This window comes from Phocoena phocoena, chromosome 6, assembly GCF_963924675.1.
Source record: "Phocoena phocoena chromosome 6, mPhoPho1.1, whole genome shotgun sequence".
Lineage (NCBI taxonomy): Eukaryota > Metazoa > Chordata > Mammalia > Artiodactyla > Phocoenidae > Phocoena > Phocoena phocoena.
Genome location: NC_089224.1, coordinates 76,558,234 through 76,577,412, shown reverse-complemented (window position 1 = coordinate 76,577,412; position 19,179 = coordinate 76,558,234). Strand labels below are relative to the sequence as shown.

Here is a 19,179-nt window from a genome sequence, read left to right as displayed (position 1 = left end):
GAGCTTTGCAAAACGCATTCAGATGATAGGCCTCACTTAAGCTGCTCAGACAGGAATTTAATTTCTGATACGTAGACGCAGAAGGCTCAAAGCTTGACAGGCTCACAGGTCCAGCCAGAGAAATGTTATTGTTTCTAGCAGAAATTGCATTGTTCCTAATAGGCGTGTCGTTTACTTTTTTGTTCAAAAAATCAGATCATTAAAAAGCTGTCTTTGGATGGCTGAGTGGTTTGGAGGCCCCGTGCTAATTACAGCAGGAGGGCTACACAGGGGACCCTGGGGAAAGAGACTTAAATTGTGCGTGGACACCGACTCTATGCTACATTCTGCTGGGCAAGTGGGTAGATGTCAAGTTGAATATGATACAGCCTTGCCCTTAATGTATGTGGTCTGAGTCTGGAGGAGGAGACTTGGGGGCTGACATAATCTAGAACACGGACAGGTGTGTATGGACACTTTTTCCACATGAGCTCAAGCTGCTTCTCCCCTCCCCAGCATGTAAGCACTTTGCAGTTTTAAGTCTCCTGCGACCTGTCAGGCTGTGGGTCTGGGTCAGAGGGATTAGTTTTTAGCAGATATTTACCAATGTAATTAGTTCAGGGATCCAGCCAGCTCACCTTTCAGCCCCACACTGAGCTCAAGACGTTATTCTGAGCTTCTCTATATTGAATTGCATTGGTCCCTCCCTGCTGCTTTTATGTAAGCCTCCTGGCATTTGTGGAGCTTGAACGGTCGTGAATGAGAGCTCAGCTGCTTCAGAGGCAGCCTCTGAAGTGGGCAAAGAGGCTTCAGAATGCCTTCTGATTCCCACTTTTGATTTCCTCCTGTGTGTGTTTGAGCTGAGAACGTTCCCATGGTGGGGTTCACGGTTTTCACGGGGGAGTTTTGAGAGCCAGCCACCTGGCTAATTTCCTTGGGCTGGTTAGGAACGAAGACCCATCCATGGCCTCTAAAAATGGACCATTAAAGATTTGCTCGTGGTACGTACTATTGCTTTAGAGATGGTCTAACTTAAAGGTTTCCCCAGGCCCCTTCTATTTTATATTGTGACAGAGAAAGGTAGCATTACTGTTTGTTGGCCCTGGACTCCCCGACTTAGTTCTTCAACATCTTTCAGAAATTGAGGTTATCTGGGCTTTGAGAAAGAAAGTTTTTGCACAGCCCATTCAGCATTGTTCAAGGCAGTAACACACCACTGAACAAATTGCCCCCTTGCGTATGCTAATCCCGCACTTAAAAGAACTCATTGTAACATGTTCTGATGCTTTAGCCCCGAGGGGAGATGGGAATTGAAGGGATGTCACATCGTGTCATGTGACCCTCAAATATCTAAAATGCCTGTTTTCTTTGGGTCAACAGTTCATACTCAGCACATGTGAATGAAAGTATCCTGTGTGGTTTGTGGAAAAGATTAGTCCTTGTTCCCGCTTTTGTGTGTGGGAGCTGGCCTTGCTGTTGAAGATTCACTGGCTGGAATTCCTGCTTTGGGTCTTAAATTTCAGAGCTCTTGGCAAGGAACACCAAATCTTATTTTCAACAATAAATTAGAAGAACTCAAAAGAGTTCCTTCATTGTTACTGTGGAAAATGTGATTTGCCTTTTAGGAAACCATGCTGTTAATCCCACCCGTTCTCTTTGTGTCTTTTTAGAGAGGCACACATTGACTCTTACAGTCACAGAATATGTCTAATAGAGTGATCTCAGGTTTTGCTCATAGGCCATTCTTATTCCTGACCAGGGAGTCTCAGTGGGAAAGAATAAAAACACATCCGCATATAAACAGCAGGCTCCCATTTCTCTAACAGCAAACAGAACAGAAGAACATTTTAAGTGAGCAGGGCCTGAAGGATCCACCAGGCTTTGGATGGCTTGAGTGCATAGTCAGGGTCTCCCTTTTAAGTGCCTAAATCTCTATAAATGTTTGCCATCAAAGTCTTCAGATGAGACGAATTAAATGGAATGAAAGGCCATGTAGGCATCACCTTTCTAAACCAGCTATCACATCCAGGTGGGGTTTTCATGTGTACAGGGAGACCTGGGAAGAAATCTTTGATTAATTTTTTTTGTCTTGCAGAGTAACTCCCTCTTGGTCCCAGACAGTCTAAGAGGCACAGATAAACGCAGAAATGGACCCGAGTTTTCCAATGACATCAAAAAAAGAAAGGTGGATGATAAGGACTCCAGCCACTATGTAAGTAAATAAAGGACTTGAAATAATATTGGTTTGCTTCCTTGCTCAGCTTCTAAGTGAGTATACAAAGGACCTCTAAGATCTTGGTGACAATTTCACATCCCTTAAAATAATAGTATCGGCCTTCCCTGGTGGTGCAGTGGTTGAGAGTCTGCCTGCCGATGCAGGGGACACAGGTTCATGCCCCGGTCTGAGAAGATCCCACATTCTGCAGAGCAGCTGGGCCCATGAGCCATGGCCGCTGAGCCTGCACGTCCGGAGCCTGTGTTCCGCAGTGGGAGAGGCCACAACAGTGAGAGGCCCGCATACCGCAAAAAAAAAAAAAAATAATAGTATCAAGAGGATAGATTCTTACATTGTAGGATATTATTTCCATCTTGAGTTGTAAATTATGCATCTGCCAGGCTTAGTATTAAATTTTAGGCTTTCTGCCGTAGTTACTCATGAGAGGGAATACAAAATTGTAGGGCTGGCCTCGTGGTGCGCAGCCTGTGCAGCTGCACTGACCCTGGTCTTGCAGGGGCCCTGCCTCACCATTGGTTTCATGCTGTGCTCTCCACCTTCTTCAAATTCTCAATTTTGAGGCTAGGGCCTGCATTTTCATCTTGTCCTAGACCTTTCAAATTTGGTAGCCTGTCCTGCTAAAACAACAAGGGCAAGAATTCGGTGTCACCAACTTACCTTTTTGAATGCCATTCTGGTAGTATATTCAGGCTCTTATCATGTCTTAAGGCAGAGTTCGTCCTCTTCCACAGGGAGCAGTGTAGTGATAAAAGTCCACGGTAAAAAAACCTGGAAGAAACACTGGGGGTATCTCGTTCAAACCCTACAGATGAGATCACACGACTGGATGTGAGGACTCTTGACTTAGATGTAGCTAAAACCACATTCATGAGGAGAGCAAACCAAGCCAAATGGCCATTGGTTCTGGTCTCGGCGTCATAAACATTGCAGCTGACAGATGCCTTGTAGTTTCCTTGTGTGTCCCCGAGTGTCTGTTTCAGGATGCACACATTCTCAGGAACAGCGTGGGAGTAGAATTCAAATTAGGCCACTCCCCACTGACCCTGGAGGAAGAAGTGTCTACCTCTGGCTGGCTGCTGTGCAGGCTGTGCGGAGGTTTCCACGCGAGACCTCTGTCTCCTGCTGGCTGGCGCAAGCCAATGGCTAACTGTGGGTAACATTTCTTGGGCAACATCTCAAGTTAGCGTCAGGTACTGTGTGCTTCTACGTGGCTTGTTTCATTTAACTCTGAAAACAACTCTGTGAGTTTTGTATCATCCCTCCATTTCATTGATAAGGGAAGTGAAGCACAGAGCTTTTAAGTGATTTGCCCAAGGTCAGAATTAGCGGCACAGCCTGGAGACAGTCTGACTCCAGGATCCATACTCTTCATCACCATGTTAGGATTCCCAAAGCGAGAGCCTAGGATTGGATATTTTGCCAGAGGTCCTCAAATTGGTCCATACTTTGTACCATAATAACATCCCAAGAACCCAAGTTGTTGATCTCCCCACCACAGCCCAAGCCTTTTTAGCACATATTTACCCCTTATCTTTTGCCCAGAGCCAGTATCCCACACAAGTACGTTTATACATGGCATCAACTGTTAATAAGCTGGTCAAGAAAGTCCACGACATACAGAAATTTGCAAATTTGCCAATGATAGAATTCCAAGTTGCTCTGTAGATAAGTTATTTAGTAGTGAGGGATCTAGAATCCATAGCTCTGCATGACTTTTTTGTAACCCGTTTGTACTAGGTATGTCTAGTTGTGTAGGTAGTTGAGGGTGATGTATTGAGATGATGTTGGAGAACCTGGGGCAAAGGACTCCGACCTTAGATGTTTGATGACAGGTGTATACTGTACCATGAAGGTTTATATTTGCAGAAGGGTCCAGTACAAAGCTAAGATTTAAATTTCAGACTACTTAAGGACGCACTGCACAGTTCCATTATAATAAATTAGTTATTTGCTACCTTTTGCCAGTTTGGTCTGTACATTACATTAACTATTTTTATACTGGGTTTTTTTTTTTTTTTTCCTAAAGGGAATCCCCTTTGGCTTATACTTTGTCACCACCACTCTGGGTTTCTTTCTTTCTCTTTTTTTTAATCAGTGGTTTTTTTTGTTTGTTTTTGTTTTGTTTTGTTTTTTGGCTACACCATGTGGCATGTGGGATCTTAGTTCCCCAACCAGGGATCAAATCCATGCCCCCTGCAGTGGAAGTGCAGAGTCCTAACCACTGGACCACCAGGGAATTCCCGCACCCTGGGTTTCTTAACACCCGACAATGTTTGTGCTTTTCTGTGGGCTTTACTAAGAGAAAGTAAATTTTCTTTAGTATTAATTTTTTCTTTTATTGCATGAAAATATTTCTTTCAATAGCCTGTTATTTTTAATTATCCAGGCTTCCTCATTGGTTGTAATCTTTTGTTATGGCTAATGAATTGCATGGTGCCTTTATAACGATGACTAAAGGTATATCTAGTAACACATTACTGAAGAAAGTAAATTGGGTCTCCCACACTTAATGCTTTAGGTATGGCTAGATAAAACATTTAAGACATGAATTTAGAGTTGAGGGTACCTTTCTAGCTGGACTTGGGGGCCACAAAAAGCTAATGGGTGACACCTGCACTTGTACTAATATGTCTCAAACATTATTTGTGTATTCTTATTTGACAGTGACATCAGTAAAAGAATTGTGTAAATCATAAACCAGGGGCCTGCTCCTTTTTGAGAATAGGACCCATTGCGATAACTTATTTTTCCGTATGTCTCTTGTATTACTCTGTACTAAAAGACATATAAGGCCTTTTGGCTAAGAAAGTAGACTTCTTCAGCCTGCCCTGAATTTGATTTAGGAGTGATCACGTTAAATTGAACAGCTTTTCTGAAGCTTTTTGAAACTCAGTGCGTGCAACCTTGGAGTTTCCTCTGATTAGCCAATTTTATGGCTTCATGTCAAGACATTAAAAGCCCTAATGTAGGATGCCAGGGCCCTCCAGATACTGCCATCCTATCTTCCTTCCATCTCAAGAATATTCCAAGCTGATTGCTAAAGAGCTTTATTCTTATCATGAGGTTAGATCTTGGTACATTATCCCATCCAGTAGCTAGCTTTGTTGTTTTCTTTATTTAATTTTTTGTAGTAACTAGTAACCCCATGGGAACAGGGTTCAAGTTTGTCTTTATAATTATGAATTGTCCATGAACACTAGAATTGATTGGCAGCCTTCAAGGTGATACACAAAAAAGCAATGACGTGAAATTGTGTTCTTTTTTGTTTGTTTGTTTTTTGCGGTACGCAGGCCTCTCGCTGTTGTGGCCTCTCCTGTTGCGGAGCACAGGCTCCGGACGCGCAGGCCCAGCAGCCATGGCTCACGGGCCCAGCCGCTCCGCCGCATGTGGGATCTTCCCGGACCGGGGCACGAACCCGTGTCCCCTGCATCGGCAGGCGGACTCTCAACCACTGCGCCACCAGGGAAGCCCGAAATTGTGTTCTTAATTTGAAATCCAGTGGGGAAAGATCTCTGAGATAAGGATATGCAGATTTCAGATTATAAGAGAGATTCAGCTGCTGCAAACATTTATTGAGCCCTTGCTGTGCGCCAGGTTTTATGGCTTGCCATCACCTGTTGTATACACATTGTGATTGTTTAGCTGGTGTGCTGCCGCAGCAGAGTTCCCTGCCTGGGTCTTTGCACGTCCCCAGGTCAGATGCGAAGGGGAGACGGTGGTATTAATTACCAGGACTGGCATTCTGGAAGGGAGCCCAGGTCATTTGCTAGTCTGTCTGCTACCAAGAGCTACAGAAATTTAATTGAGCCTCAAACCCTTTAGTAAATGGCATTAAAATTTCTTTTTTTTCAGGACAGCGATGGTGACAAAAGTGATGACAACTTAGTTGTGGATGTGTCTAATGAGGTAACCATTCTCTTGATCAAACTTTATTTTCAGAGTGACTTGGGAGAGAAAGGAAGTGGAACCACCATATTTTGGTCTTTTGCAACTTTACACGTTAAGGATTTAATGGTTGTTCATGGATGGAACAATAAGTGTCTAAAACCGACACAAACTTTTGTTTCCTTTAAAAAAAAAATTCTGTTTCCCTAACCATTTGGATTCCTAAGTTGGTGTCTGGTGCTCCTTTCGGTCCCGTGCCCTCTGGGCAAAGTATTTGAGCATGAGGGAAGATACGATTATTTCTAGATTTGTTTCTTTATGGTGTCTTCATGGGTGCACTCGCAAACACCATCCTATTCATTGTAATAGCAGTATTAGGTGCACACCCTCAAATCCCCCAAATCTGAAGGACTTTCAGGGCTCTCCTTTAATTTGGCGAATTGGTGTGGAAAGATCCGTCCATTCTAAGTGAAATCACGAGCCCTTTGCTTGTGCTTGTTGAGGACCCCTCGTCTCCACGAGCAAGCCCCGCCCACTCACCCAGGGAAAATGGAATCGACAAAAACCGTCTGCTAAAGAAAGACGCCTCCAGCAGCCCGGCATCCACCGCCTCCTCGGGAAGTTCCACTTCTTTGAAATCCAAAGAAATGAGCTTGGTAGGTCATAAGAACTGTCACTTGCCTATTTAGCAGTTTAGTTTTATCAGGGAACCAGAGGTTCCCTAAAGTATTTGAAATGTGGGGTTTTTACTAATTGAGAGTTACATTTTTAAGGGTTTAAAAGTGAAGCTCATCGTTCTGCTTTCTGTCCCCATGGTGATTACTTTTGCCCTCTGGGTCGTCTATTTTGGGCCATGATTAGAGAGAGATAACAAGCTTCCATGCCCATGTCCTTCTTACTTGGGGGATATGTTCCTGGCGTAGGCTCAGCTTCCTCGCTGGCAAATGGTTCAAATGCCTTAGGTCCTAAGGAGTCCTCATTTTCTTAAGCGGTACACTTCCCCTGGTTTTAGACTGACCCATCCCGTTGGGTCATGTTGTGATTGGGCTGCTGGGCAGATGGTGATGTACTCAAGGCGGCACCAGGGGAAGCCTGGAACTCGGGGAGGGATGTGGGTACATCAGGCCAATTCATGCTTTCAGTCATTCAACAAACATTGTGGAGTATCTCATCTCTTCACTCACCATAAGTGCACCATAACAACCCTGCAGTTAATCCCTACATAGTCCCTCAAGGCATTATCCTATTTCACTGATGGGGAGGGAAGCTGGAGGAATTTGCCAAGTTTGCACAGCTCCTCAGATCCAAGGCCAGAGGGAGCTGGGGTCTCTCTAACCCATGTTCTTTGCTACCCCAGAGTGCTTCTCAGACTATGATTTAAGGGACATGAAGGGTTAAGATGCAGAAGAAGATGCCCTGTGACCCTGTTACTATCTTGACTCCTGAGGGCCCCTGCGCTAGTGGGTCCACTCTGGTTACGTTGGCAAATGGGTGCAGCTGCTGAATGCCAAAGAGTTATTTTTTTAGGCACATCTCTCACAATGATAGGACTAGGTCTAGGGCTTTTGCCCCTGAGATGCCAGTTTGCTTCTCATCAAATTGATGGCTCCGCTGCCTCTCACTGTTAGTCTCAATCCCACTGCCATTAAGCGGCAAAGGTGGAAAGGGGGTCCTCCCTCTGCTATTCTCGATGACCGGGGCAGTCGCTTCTGAGTGACCGGGAACTTTCCTCTGGGTGGTCATCCTTCAAACTTGGCCTAGATCCAAAGTCCACAAGCCTGATGAAAAAATACTTTTTAAAATAAAATCTGCGGAGGAAGGAGTGTGATCATGTTCTGTGTCTCTAGCTAGAGTTTTAATTCTGGCAGGAAGAGGAAAGGTCATCATTTCTCCCTCACAAGTTAATGCTGTCAACATCGTGTGGATTTATGAAAATTGGCTGCGGGAGTAGCTAGAAGGTGCCCAGTGTCCCAGCTGCTGTTGTGATAAATTGTGTAATATGGCTTGGATTAAAAATAATACTCATTTAATTTGTTTAATGATACCAGCACGAAAAAGCCAGCACGCCTGTTCTGAAATCCAGCACACCGACACCTCGGAGTGACATGCCAACGCCGGGCACCAGCGCCACTCCAGGACTACGTCCAGGCCTCGGCAAGCCTCCAGCCATGGACCCCCTCGTTAACCAAGCGGGTAGGGCATTGCCTCTTGTGGGCTGTGTTTTGTTTTTCCCTTTCCCAACTTGATTCGTCAGTTCAGCTCTCATGCAGTTTCCTCGTGAATATGAGATGCACTTTCTGCCCCCCTCCCTCCTTCCTATCTCTGAAAAGCCATGATAAGAAACAGATGTTTGTCCTTGGGTTTCAGCAGCTGTACCCTGTTCAGTCTCTGACTGTTTACATTTGGCTTTTCTTTTATTTCCAAATAATCCAAATCCCAGGGACTTCAATAAAGTTTCTGATAATTATTCCACATGTAAGCTCCTTACCAAACTATCATTGTGTGTCTGAGTTTGCTAATATTGACTGAAACAGCCTGTCTGACCGGCCCAAGTGTGCTTCTTGCTTGCTTTAGTTGGCCAGTGTTCTGCCGGTATATCCCTCAGGAATCACGGTCTCTCCTTCAGGAGAAATTGGGAGGGTTTCACTGGGACTCCAGCCCCTGAATAAACTCATAACTTTTAACTTTATCTTCCTCCCTGGCAAAGGAAAAATGTAACACTCTGGGCCCAGAGGAAGAGAGGCCCCAGAATATTCCCCCTAAACCTGTGCTCTGGTTTACATAAATCCAGGATCGGGTTTTCATTTGGAATTGGTAGCAGGTAATGGAAAATTTAGGGTGGAGGAGAAATCTTGGATTTTATCAAGAGAACCTTCTTTTGAGTTTAAGTCAACAGGTAGTGCCTGTGCCTCGGTCAGCCTTCTGTGAATTGGGTACAAGGATGCTGCTTAATCTCCCTGGTTCGCAGTGTTGCCCAGTGTACCGACTGAGGAGGAAATATGTGGGCAGTTCTTCCCCTGGGGTCCATTCTTTCCTGGAGATGAATTCAGCTCCAGGGAAGAAGGGACCTTTGTAGGATTTGGAGTTGGTACCCCTCTGCTCCCCCCAGCCTTCTCTCCTCCTTCCCTATAATGAAGGGCACTGAAGAGGACCCTGGAACTGATGGTCAGGCTGGACCTGAGCGGCCAGGTGAGTCACATGCAGCTTGTGCTTCCTTGCAGCGGCCGGCCTGAGGACGCCCCTGGCGGTGCCGGGTCCGTACCCTGCGCCTTTCGGGATGGTGCCCCACGCGGGCATGAACGGCGAGCTGACCAGTCCCAGCGCCGCCTACGCCAGCCTCCACAACATGTCGCCGCAGATGAGCGCGGCCGCAGCCGCGGCCGCCGTGGTGGCCTACGGGCGCTCCCCGATGGTAGGGATGGCGGGGATGGCAGGCAGGCAGGCAGCCGTGGGTGGGCGCAGGCGGGCAGGCGGGACCCAAGGAGCGGCCAGCGGCCTGCAGTCCCCACGCCTGCAGACAAAGACCCAGTGTCCTCGCTGCGCCCGCCTCCCTCTTGTCCGCCTTCATCAGCATGCCGCTTCATTAAGTTAAGGCCAAATGCTTTTTGTTTTACTGTTTTTGTGGATGAAAAAAGGCAGTGTTTAGGAGCTACTTCAGCGGTTCAGGGGACATCTGGTTTTCTCCCACCAAAGTAGATTTTTTTTTTTTTTTTGGAAGGCGATGAAATGACTCAAGTAGCTCACAGAAGCCTTTTCATTCGTTTCTTGAAGTTGTTTGTTTTTTTTTTTCCTCTTTAATTCTTAGAAAAAAATATTTGAGGAGCCGTAATTTTCTCATTCCATGCTTATATTATTCTTTAAACCCAATAGCGTGACTTAGGTGTAAGAAGTGATCTCAGCTCAACAGGGAGAAACACAAAGGGACTGAAACCGTGGGGCAGGTTCTCCTTCTTGTCCTACCTTCTCCCACTGTGTAAATGGCCTCATGTTTGACCAGGAAGAGACAGAACTGCATGTGAAGGGGAAAATTGACTGTGTAGTCCTTGACTGCATCAGGAAAAGGGACTAGATTGTAACTCATAGCAGATGAAAGTCCCTAAATCATTTCTGTTGGCTGTTTGAAATATGTCACGTGCATTTCTCTCCTCTCCCTTCTTCATTACCTCCAATAACTTGGGGTGATAGTAAAGTTCATCGTTTTTTCCCTTATGTTGTACTACTAGGAAAGGCTGTGCAGTGGAGGGCGAGATAATTTAAAGCAAAGGGGACAGCTGAGGGACTAGGTACCTTCGTTAAGGTGCACAAAATAGAGCGTCCATGCGTGACCTTCTAAGCGATGACTTAGACCAGTGGTATGAAACAGGGTGATTTTGCCCCCTAGGGACATTTGGTCATATCTGGAGACACTTTTGTTTATTAGAACTGGGAGATGCTGTTGGCACTGAGAGGGTAGAGGCCACGGATGCTGCTAATTATCCTGCCATTCCCAGGCCGGCCCCCAACCGAGAACTATCTGACCTAAAACGTCGATAGTGCCAAAGTTGATAGTCAGGTTGTCCTGACTCAGCGTACTGCTCTTTGTACTTGTTTGGACAGGTAGAACATCCTAAGTCCACAGGGCGTATTTACCATGGGAAGCTGGTTCTCGATGCACGGATCAATCACACACCTTCCTACTTCCCAAAAAAGAGTGTCTTGTGGTATTTAGAGGTGGCTGTATTATTTTTTTGCATTATAATCGTTCTTTTGAGAAATGCTAGCGCATGTCCCTGTTTCTGTTTCTGTTGCTTTGGGGATTTCTGAGTTTCTAGTGAAAAGTCTTTAGAGGTGTCACAAAGTGCCTACCCTGCATAAACTGAGAGTGCGATGCCTTATTCTGTTTCCAGGTTGGGTTTGATCCTCCCCCTCACATGCGTGTACCTACGATCCCTCCAAACCTGGCAGGAATCCCCGGGGGGAAGCCGTAAGTACCTCTAACTCTTTGGTTTTACTGTAAAGGCGGTTACTTAGTCATGGTTATCAGCAGACTCGAATTCCAAAGGGAGCACAGGCTTGGGCGTTTCCAAGGAGATTTCTAGTGTCTTTTCCTGAGGAGTGTTAATACTTGCTATAAATAGGCACCTGGTAGGTGTCACGCCTCTGTCTTCTCGCTGTGGATGATGTCATGCATTTAGTTATTTCTGGAGAGAAGCTGTTGGGGAGGGGGCGAGGAGGGAGGCGAGAGCCAGGGGCGATTGGTCCTCCTTGCTTGACCCTTCCTCAGAAAGCTGCTCTGCTTTGCCATTTGGTTAGGGGGTAGCTGCTGGAGATTTTCCACAGGACTATGTTGTGGGCAATAAGCTGTCACAAACTTGAAATCTCAGAAATGGGAAACGTGCTGTTTCTTTACCCGGCTCAGTGCCACCTTTTCCTTATTTTGGTCGAAACGGGAGTTCCGTGAAAGGTACATTCTGTTGGATGCCAACATCGGGGGTTGACCACCCCCCCTCCCCAGGAACCCCAAGTAAAGTTTTACTGGGTGCCTTCCTCTGAGAGATTATAAAGTGCAACGTGGCTTTGGTGAGGAAGCAGGAGAGGTAGGTTAAAGGGCAAAAGAGCCTTCAGAATTTAAAAAGCCCCGTTGGTTATTCTTCCAGGGTCACTTAAAATCACCTGTTTTCCATAATATTGGTAATCAGAAACGTGATTTCAAAGAATTCCTAAAGTTCTCAATTTTTGTACAAAATAAACCCGAGGGCTTCCCTGGTGGCGCAGTGGTTGAGAGTCCGCCTGCCGATGCAGGGGACACGGGTTCATGCTCCGGTCCGGGAGGATCCCGTGAGCCATGGCCGCTGAGCCTTCACGTCCAGAGCCTGCGCGTCCGGAGCCTGTGCTCCACAACGGGAGAGGCCACAGCAGTGAGAGGCCCGTGTACCGCAAAAAAAAAAAAAAAGAAAAAAAAAAAAAACCAAAGAAAAACAAACATGAAATGTGGGAGTCTGTCTTACTTCTCAGCAAATACTCTCTTCCCCTAGGGTAGAAGATGGCAGAAAGCCAGTTCCAACTCATTGATTTTTCCAAATAGAGGTACATGTCACAGGCCTTCAGGTTTTTTTTTTTTTTTTCGTTATACCTTCTACCTTTGAGTGGTTTCTTTCAGCTATTACTCATGCATCTGTTGCATATTGCATTATTTTGAGTGGTCCGTTCAACTACCTGGTCATCCTTCTGTGGTTTTTATTGCAGCCTTGCATCAGACAAACCGATAGCATGAGGAAAGATGGAACTCCTTACCCCGTCATCTGCTTTTAGAAAGCAGGTTCCTGTTGCTCCTCTTTCCCTGCGTTATAGTATCTGTTTCACGGTAATTTGGCATATGATGAAATGAAGCTTTGGTTCATACTAGGAGCTAGTAGCAATGTTAGGAATTTATGGTGACATCTAGGCCCAGGGAAGAGCAGGACTGGGAAGTGGGGCAGCATCGCATATCCTTTCTTAGCTGGTAGATCTTTTCCGATTGAATACTTGTGAACTACTATGTTGTGTTTTCTTGGGAATGCCCCCCCTGTGTCCAGCCTGGAATGCCACAGGGCACTTATGGGTATTTCTTACCTGTGGTTTTGCTGGCAGTGTAGCTAGCTGTTGTGTGTCCCACTGTCTGGTGAGTGGATAAAGGGCAAATGGGGACTTCGCTAGCAGTCCAGTGTTAAGATTCCGCGCGTCAATGCAGGGGGCACAGTTTCGATCCCTGGTCGGAGAATTAAGATCCCAAATGCCGCAAGTTGTGGCCAAAAAATAAAGAAGAAAACGAGCAAACAGTTAATGTTGAGCCAGGATGCAGCAATTAACAGTAACTGACGAATCTTCAGGGGAATAATAGGCAGCTAAGGCCAAGTTCAGCGAATCATTAGGGAAAGCCAGTTTCAGGAGTCAGAGCTGTGGGGAGTTTCCAGCTGCCAAGCCCCCCCACCCAGCCCCGCCCCGAATGTGAAATAAGAGGCAGAGGGCATGGGGTGAGCAGAGCTGAGAGCCACAGAGCTGGTCCTCAGGGCTGGTGTGTGGGGGGAGGGTTAACTTAGACCCAGTTCCTAACAACTGTGTGTGCAGTTAGACACAGTTTACACCTTCAGTGGATGACAGTACTGGTGTCACGCTTCCTGGAGCCAGAATAGTCATGTCTTTGACTTGTGAGAACCTTGGATCTCTTTGTGTTCACAGCTGCGTAGGCTAGGACCACGACAGTGGGCAGAGAGGCAAAGTTGTGAGACTCAGGTATGATGGTGCTTTTTTCCCCTTGGTCAAAACGGGCACTGGGCTGTGGATCCGAGGGGTCGCTGCTTTCTAAAACAGTTAAAACACTTTCTTGGATTCTCTTTCAAGTTTAAGGTGAGCCATATCATGAGAGGAAGATTGAGTAAATTGGTATCAGATGGAAAAATGAACTTGCCCATTGTCTGGGACCTGGGCTGCGTACACAGTCTCAGTCCCCATATTAATCCGTTAATTAGTATGAGAGGACGTACTGTTTTCATCGTTCAGAAAAGTAATACCGCCTGGGATGGTTTCTCAAACTGGCTATGATGGTAGCAGACCAGTTTTTTCCCAATATGACAAAGATTGAGACTCTTATAACAGACAAATACAGATGGATAGGGGGGAAAAAAGATACAGAATACAAGTCCCAGTTTTTTATTACAAGAGCCAGCAGTTGTGAACTGACTCTGAGTTGCTGTGTGAACGTTTCTCAACACTTAGTCTTGAGGAGTGAGCACCTCGCCGGGGGCAACGGTGAATGTCAGCCGACCACACTGGGCAGCGTCTGTGTGAGGCTTATAAGAGGAATGGTGACAAACCGTCATGTCCAGGGTAGAGTGAACAAGGTGGTAAAGGGTTTGCGAGAGTCATTCTCTGAGAAACACCAGTCGAAGTAATATTTGGGAAGGACAGACGGAGGCTCTTCGTGGATGTTTGATGGAGAACTGTGTGTTAGGCGCCTGCTGTGCTCCAGGAAAGAAAATGTTCGTCTTTCTGGCTTTGGGGAGAGCCTACTGATGTGGGGGGAATGTTAAAGGAACAGTAGATGCTTGGGTTAAGTTTGCGACAAATGCTGAGTGCTGTGAAGGCAGAGTGGTGGGTGATAGGCAGACAGGTAGAGAGTGACCAGAGTTAGGAAGGGAAGGCCTTCCTTGGGGCAGGGTAGATATGCAGGAAGCTGAAGCTGGTGCAGGAGGGATAAGGCCACCCGGCAGAGGGGGCCGGGAGGGTGGGCTGGTGCCAGTAGAGGGACAGTGGGCTCCCAGCACAGAGAGGGAGCTTGAGGGTTCACGGGCAGCTGCATGAGTGCCCTCAAAGAGTGGTACAGCCGGGAGAGTGCAGGTGGGACTGGAGGGAACTTAAAAGTGCGTCTTGGGCTTCCCTGGTGGCGCAGTGGTTGAGAGTCCGCCTGCCGATGCAGGGCACGGGTTCGTGCCCCGGTCCGGGAAGATCCCACATGCCGCGGAGCGGCTGGGCCCGTGAGCCATGGCCGCTGAGCCTGCGCGTCCGGAGCCTGTGCTCCGCAAAGGGAGAGGCCACAACAGTGAGAGGCCCGCCTACCACACACACACACACACAAAAGTGCGTCTAGCGTGAATGCCCATCTGTGGTTCTAGTGGCCTCACCGCGTGGCTGCGCATCTCTGACCCAGCGCCTCTAGTGATGGCGACTCATTTTCCCTGGCTGTGTGAAAACTCTTCCAGCCCTTGAGTTGAGATCTGTCTCCCTGGAACTTTTACGCATCTATCCTGTTCTGTCCCACTCCCCGAGACCACACAGTGTGCTGCTAATCCATCCTCCTCAGGGCAGGCAGCTCTTCAGATATTTGGAGACCACCGTTTCTCTATGAAGGGTCTCTTCTGTCTGAGTATGTCCATTGCTTCAGCCCTGTGTTATGGGATGTGATTTCAGGTTCCCACACCATCTGCCTACTACAGTCTGGTCAGTCACCTCCCTCCTGTCCTCTCTTCTACAGATTTCATCAAAATCTGCTGACTAGGCATAGAGGACCCTATTGGGAACTCACAGCCTAGTGATGGAGAGGTGGCATTAATCAAGTAATCACAAAAATAAATGTGTAATTATAATTGAGATAAGAGCTGTGACAGAGGAGTACTGTTTTTGTGAAATTCTGTGAAGGGCTGATCCCATCTGGAGGGTCAGGGGAGGATTCTCAGAGTGTTTTCAGAGCTGCAGTAATTGTGTAGGGGAAGGGCAAAAGACTCCAGGTGGAGGAACCAGCTATATGCAAAACGCCCTGCTTCCTTCCATTGTTTTTATCAAAGTGGCGTAGAGCAAGATGACATTGCCACTGTTCTGTACTTGTTTTGGTGTCAGAGTGATCTAAGATCTCAGTAGGGTTTCCCAACCAACCTGGACATTTTTTCTCTCTCCCACTTCTAACTTCTCCTAACTTCTTTTTGTTAAAGGCATTGTCCCTATTTTTCTTCTTTTTTCATTTCTCTTGAACTTTATTTTTTTTTTTTATACAGCAGGTTCTTATTAGTTATCTGTTTTATACATATTAGTGTATGTATGTCAATCCCAATCTCCCAGCATTGTCCCTATTCTATCTAACATCTGGACCCAAACTTTTAGCCTTTGGTACTTCCTTGTTTAATTCCCGTTTTTACCCAGTCTTCTTATTTGTTAAAATCCTCACTAAGATCATAGGTGAGTTTTTCCCTTAATGAAATATTTATCTGATCTTGTCTGTTTCTTGCTCAGATATCTTCAAAAGGTGCATATAAACTCCTGATGTAGCCCCTCTGGTAGTATCACCCCAGCCTTTTTTTCCAGCCTTGTGTGCTGTGTTCTTTGCATCCTGTGCTCTGGCCAAATGGGATAACGCTCTGTTCCATGAAGAGAAGAGCCCTCCTCCTACCTGGAGCAGATTTCCTTCTCACTAGCCTCTACCTCTTCCTGCGGAAATATTTTCTTTCCTTCAAAGACCGCTTCAGCTGCTGCCTCCTTCGTGAAGCCTCTGCCTTTCCCTATGTGCTGTCTCTCTTCTGGCACCTTGTAATGTCTTGTGACACTTTCCACACTTTGGCCTTGAGTTATAATCCTATGTCCAGGTCATGTTTCAGTCAGCTTCTTCCCCACTAGAACTGAAGCTTCTGAAGTCCCCTTGAGCACAGATACCCAGTAAACAAATGTTTGCCCCGTTGACTGGTGGAGGGGGCGGTGAGCCCAGGATTGCGCAAGACCCTATGATTCATCCTTTTCCAAGGGAGAGTGCAGTTTGCATTTTAGAGATGTGTAATGCTGATTTATAAGCGGTTTACCCTGACTGTGTTTCCAAACCCTCAAGGTGAAATTTAATTGCTGTTGTTTGGTCAGCTTAACTTGAACTCATTTTTAGTTTTAGGAAATTTGTTGCCTGAACTCTGTGGAGATCACTGATAAGGAAGAAACCTGAAGTTTAGACAGATTGACATCTTCGTTGTACTCCACGCCTCTCTCCCCTCAAGGCATTTTTCTGGCCCCGTGGCACCGCTTTCCTCTCCATAAATACTTGGGGGGCTGAGCTCTACCTGCTTCCTATAGTAGCACCTAGAGGTCAGTCATAACTCACACTAATAATAGTTTGGCTTAAGATTCCAGGTAAGTTCCGGGTTCCTGTACCCTGTGTTTTAATGCTAGACACGTAATTGAGAAATCTTCCACCCACTTGTTTAGTGTTTAAATAAATCTTTAAACTACCTTTTTGGAGTTGGAGCCTAAAGGGAAGAGAAAATCTGAACTACATTTGGGGTAAAATTGCTTCTTAGGAAAACATGATTTGCGGCAGTGAATAGGGGCCAGTCCCGGCTTCTGGCTGAGAAGATGTGTCAGTGGCCAGTCCTCCTCCCTCTGCCCTCCATTCCTCTCTGATCCCTCTGCTGACCATGTCTGGATTCCACACTTAGTTTATTTCGTGGATTTGAAAATTAGTTCAGCCCCCTTTTTTACTTGTCACGATATTTGGGTGATTTTTTGTCTTTTTTTTTTTTTTTTTTTTTGCGGTACACAGGCCTCTCACTGTTGTGGCCTCTCCCGTTGCGGAGCACAGGCTCCGGACGCACAGGCTCAGCGGCCATGGCTCACGGGCCCAGCCGCTCCGCGGCATGTGGGATCTTCCCGGACGGGGGCATGAACCCGCGTCCCCTGCATTGGCAGGCGGACTCTCAACCACTGTGCCACCAGGGAAGCCCGATTTTTTGTCTATTAAATGCTAAAAGTAACATGCTTATTTTGTGCCATATTATCACCATGTGGGTTTTAGTTTAACTCTTGTTTTTCTACTTTTTGATGGTCTGGGAATGTGTAGCTAATTTCTTGGAGTTATATTGAGGTGTGAGGCCCTTCCTTTTGATGTGAGTTATGTTTAGCTGCTGGACAACTGTCCCTTCCCTCTCTCTCCCTCTTCACCTCTTCAGAAATGGCTTTCAGCTTACCAGGCACAGTTTGTCTATTTCTTGATCGAATACTGTTGTTTGCCTGCAGTGGTTGGTTCCTTTGCTAGGATTTTTTGAATTGAGCTTTGAAATGGCTGTATATTTTAAACTTATCTCTGTCTTACTTTTCGTCCACGCATCTCTTGGTTTGTATTTTTGTCCTACCTAGGAGCCCGGTTGCTGCCCCAGCACATTTACAATTTGGAAATGTTTAATTGATGGAGGAAGTAGGACCTAGAGCTCAGAATCATAAATGCTGACTTTGACCAGAGAACCTCCTAGTATATCAGCTAGGCCATCTCTTCTTCCTTACTTTGTCTAGTAATTTTCTTTTTCCTATCCATTTTAGGAAGTTCTGCATTTGCTTTTTTAAAAAATGAGGATAGCCGTGCATTCAACTAAATAAGGAAACAAACAAAAAGTCTTCTATTGTAAGGCTTTGAAGTCCTCAACTTGTCATTTAATTGTTACTAAAGCCCTCCATTGATGCAGAAATGCTGTCTTCAGATAGGGTAGGGGTTGCACCTGGATCTGCATGTTTGAGAGGATGCCCGGATGCCAAACTAGAAAAATCCTGTGAAAGAAGTAAAGGATTTCACAGATGTTAGGAGTTAGGTGTGCAGACCCTAAAAAATGTTAAAGGTAGAGCTTGTTACATTGGCAAAGAAAGAGGTTTTACCAGAAGGAGATGAATTATATACCTGAGGACATTTTTGTCCCTGAAATCTTAGAATAACATGACTCTGGTTTTCTTTTCTTTTTTTTTTTTTTTGCGGTACGCGGGTCTCTCACTGTTGTGGTCCCTCCTATTGCGGAGCGCAGGCTCAGCAGCCATAGCTCACGGGCCCAGCCGCTCCGCAGCATGTGGGATCTTCCCGGATCGGGGCACGAACCTGTGTCCCCTGCATTGGCAGGCGGACTCTCAACCACTGCGCCACCAGGGAAGCCTGGCTCTGGTTTTCTTATCACCCCACATCACAGCATCCCCAGCCTCCACCTTCCCTATACTAGTTCTTCAGGCTGAGAGCATCCTCCAAAGTCATAAGTTAACATTATTCTCATCTGTCTTAGAATGAGCCAAACGCCCCAGCTCTCAGCCCTCAGAGCCTCCTGTGCCCAGGGCTCCATAATGAAGCACATCAGTGACGCTGACATGCCTGGTGTTCTCCTTTTGTGTAGGGTAGGCGTCTCCCTCCTGATGGGCCCCACGAGCCCTCTTGAGTCGAGAGTGTCGAAGGTAGTGCCGATGTGGAAGCTAAGGTAAAGGTTAGAGCCCCACTTCTGTGGTTGGCTGACCTCTCCTGCTTACGAGCTGAGTTGGGCCTGTTAAGCTCCTCTGTGCCTCTTCCCTGCTGTAAATAATAAGGGACAGCGAGCTGCCTTCTGTGACGTGGGAACCAAAGGCTGAATCTATATCGTGCTTCGTACTTTCCTACGTGCTTTCATTTCCCCCACACCTCAGCAGTCACGTTGGTAGGGTAAGTTTTGTCAGGGCATGTTGTAAAAACAGGGAAATGAGGCCCAAATAAGTTCCGTGTGGTCCCCCCATCTTATTAGTGACTAAACTGAAACTCTGACCTGGGTCCCCTCACTTCCTGAACTTTACTGCATGCTCTTCAGCACCTA

At 46.4% G+C, this 19,179-nt stretch overlaps 1 protein-coding gene across 16 annotated transcripts in view; it reads left to right on the top strand.

Annotated features, from left to right (window-relative positions):
• Positions 1 to 19,179, top strand: part of LOC136124322 (transducin-like enhancer protein 1) — an 88,294-nt gene that overhangs the window by 54,120 nt on the left and 14,995 nt on the right. For 7 of the 16 annotated variants that reach the window (XM_065878937.1, XM_065878936.1, XM_065878939.1 and 4 more), the window contains 7 exons: positions 1,054 to 1,070; positions 2,075 to 2,191; positions 6,068 to 6,121; positions 6,604 to 6,756; positions 8,149 to 8,293; positions 9,322 to 9,512; positions 10,987 to 11,063. In XM_065878937.1, coding sequence (XP_065735009.1) covers positions 1,054 to 1,070; positions 2,075 to 2,191; positions 6,068 to 6,121; positions 6,604 to 6,756; positions 8,149 to 8,293; positions 9,322 to 9,512; positions 10,987 to 11,063 — 754 coding nt within the window. Of the gene's footprint in view, positions 1 to 1,053; positions 1,071 to 2,074; positions 2,192 to 6,067; positions 6,122 to 6,603; positions 6,757 to 8,148; positions 8,294 to 9,321; positions 9,531 to 10,986; positions 11,064 to 19,179 lie in introns of all 16 variants that reach the window. The other 9 variants (XM_065878929.1, XM_065878927.1, XM_065878942.1 and 6 more) reach the window with 7 other exon arrangements.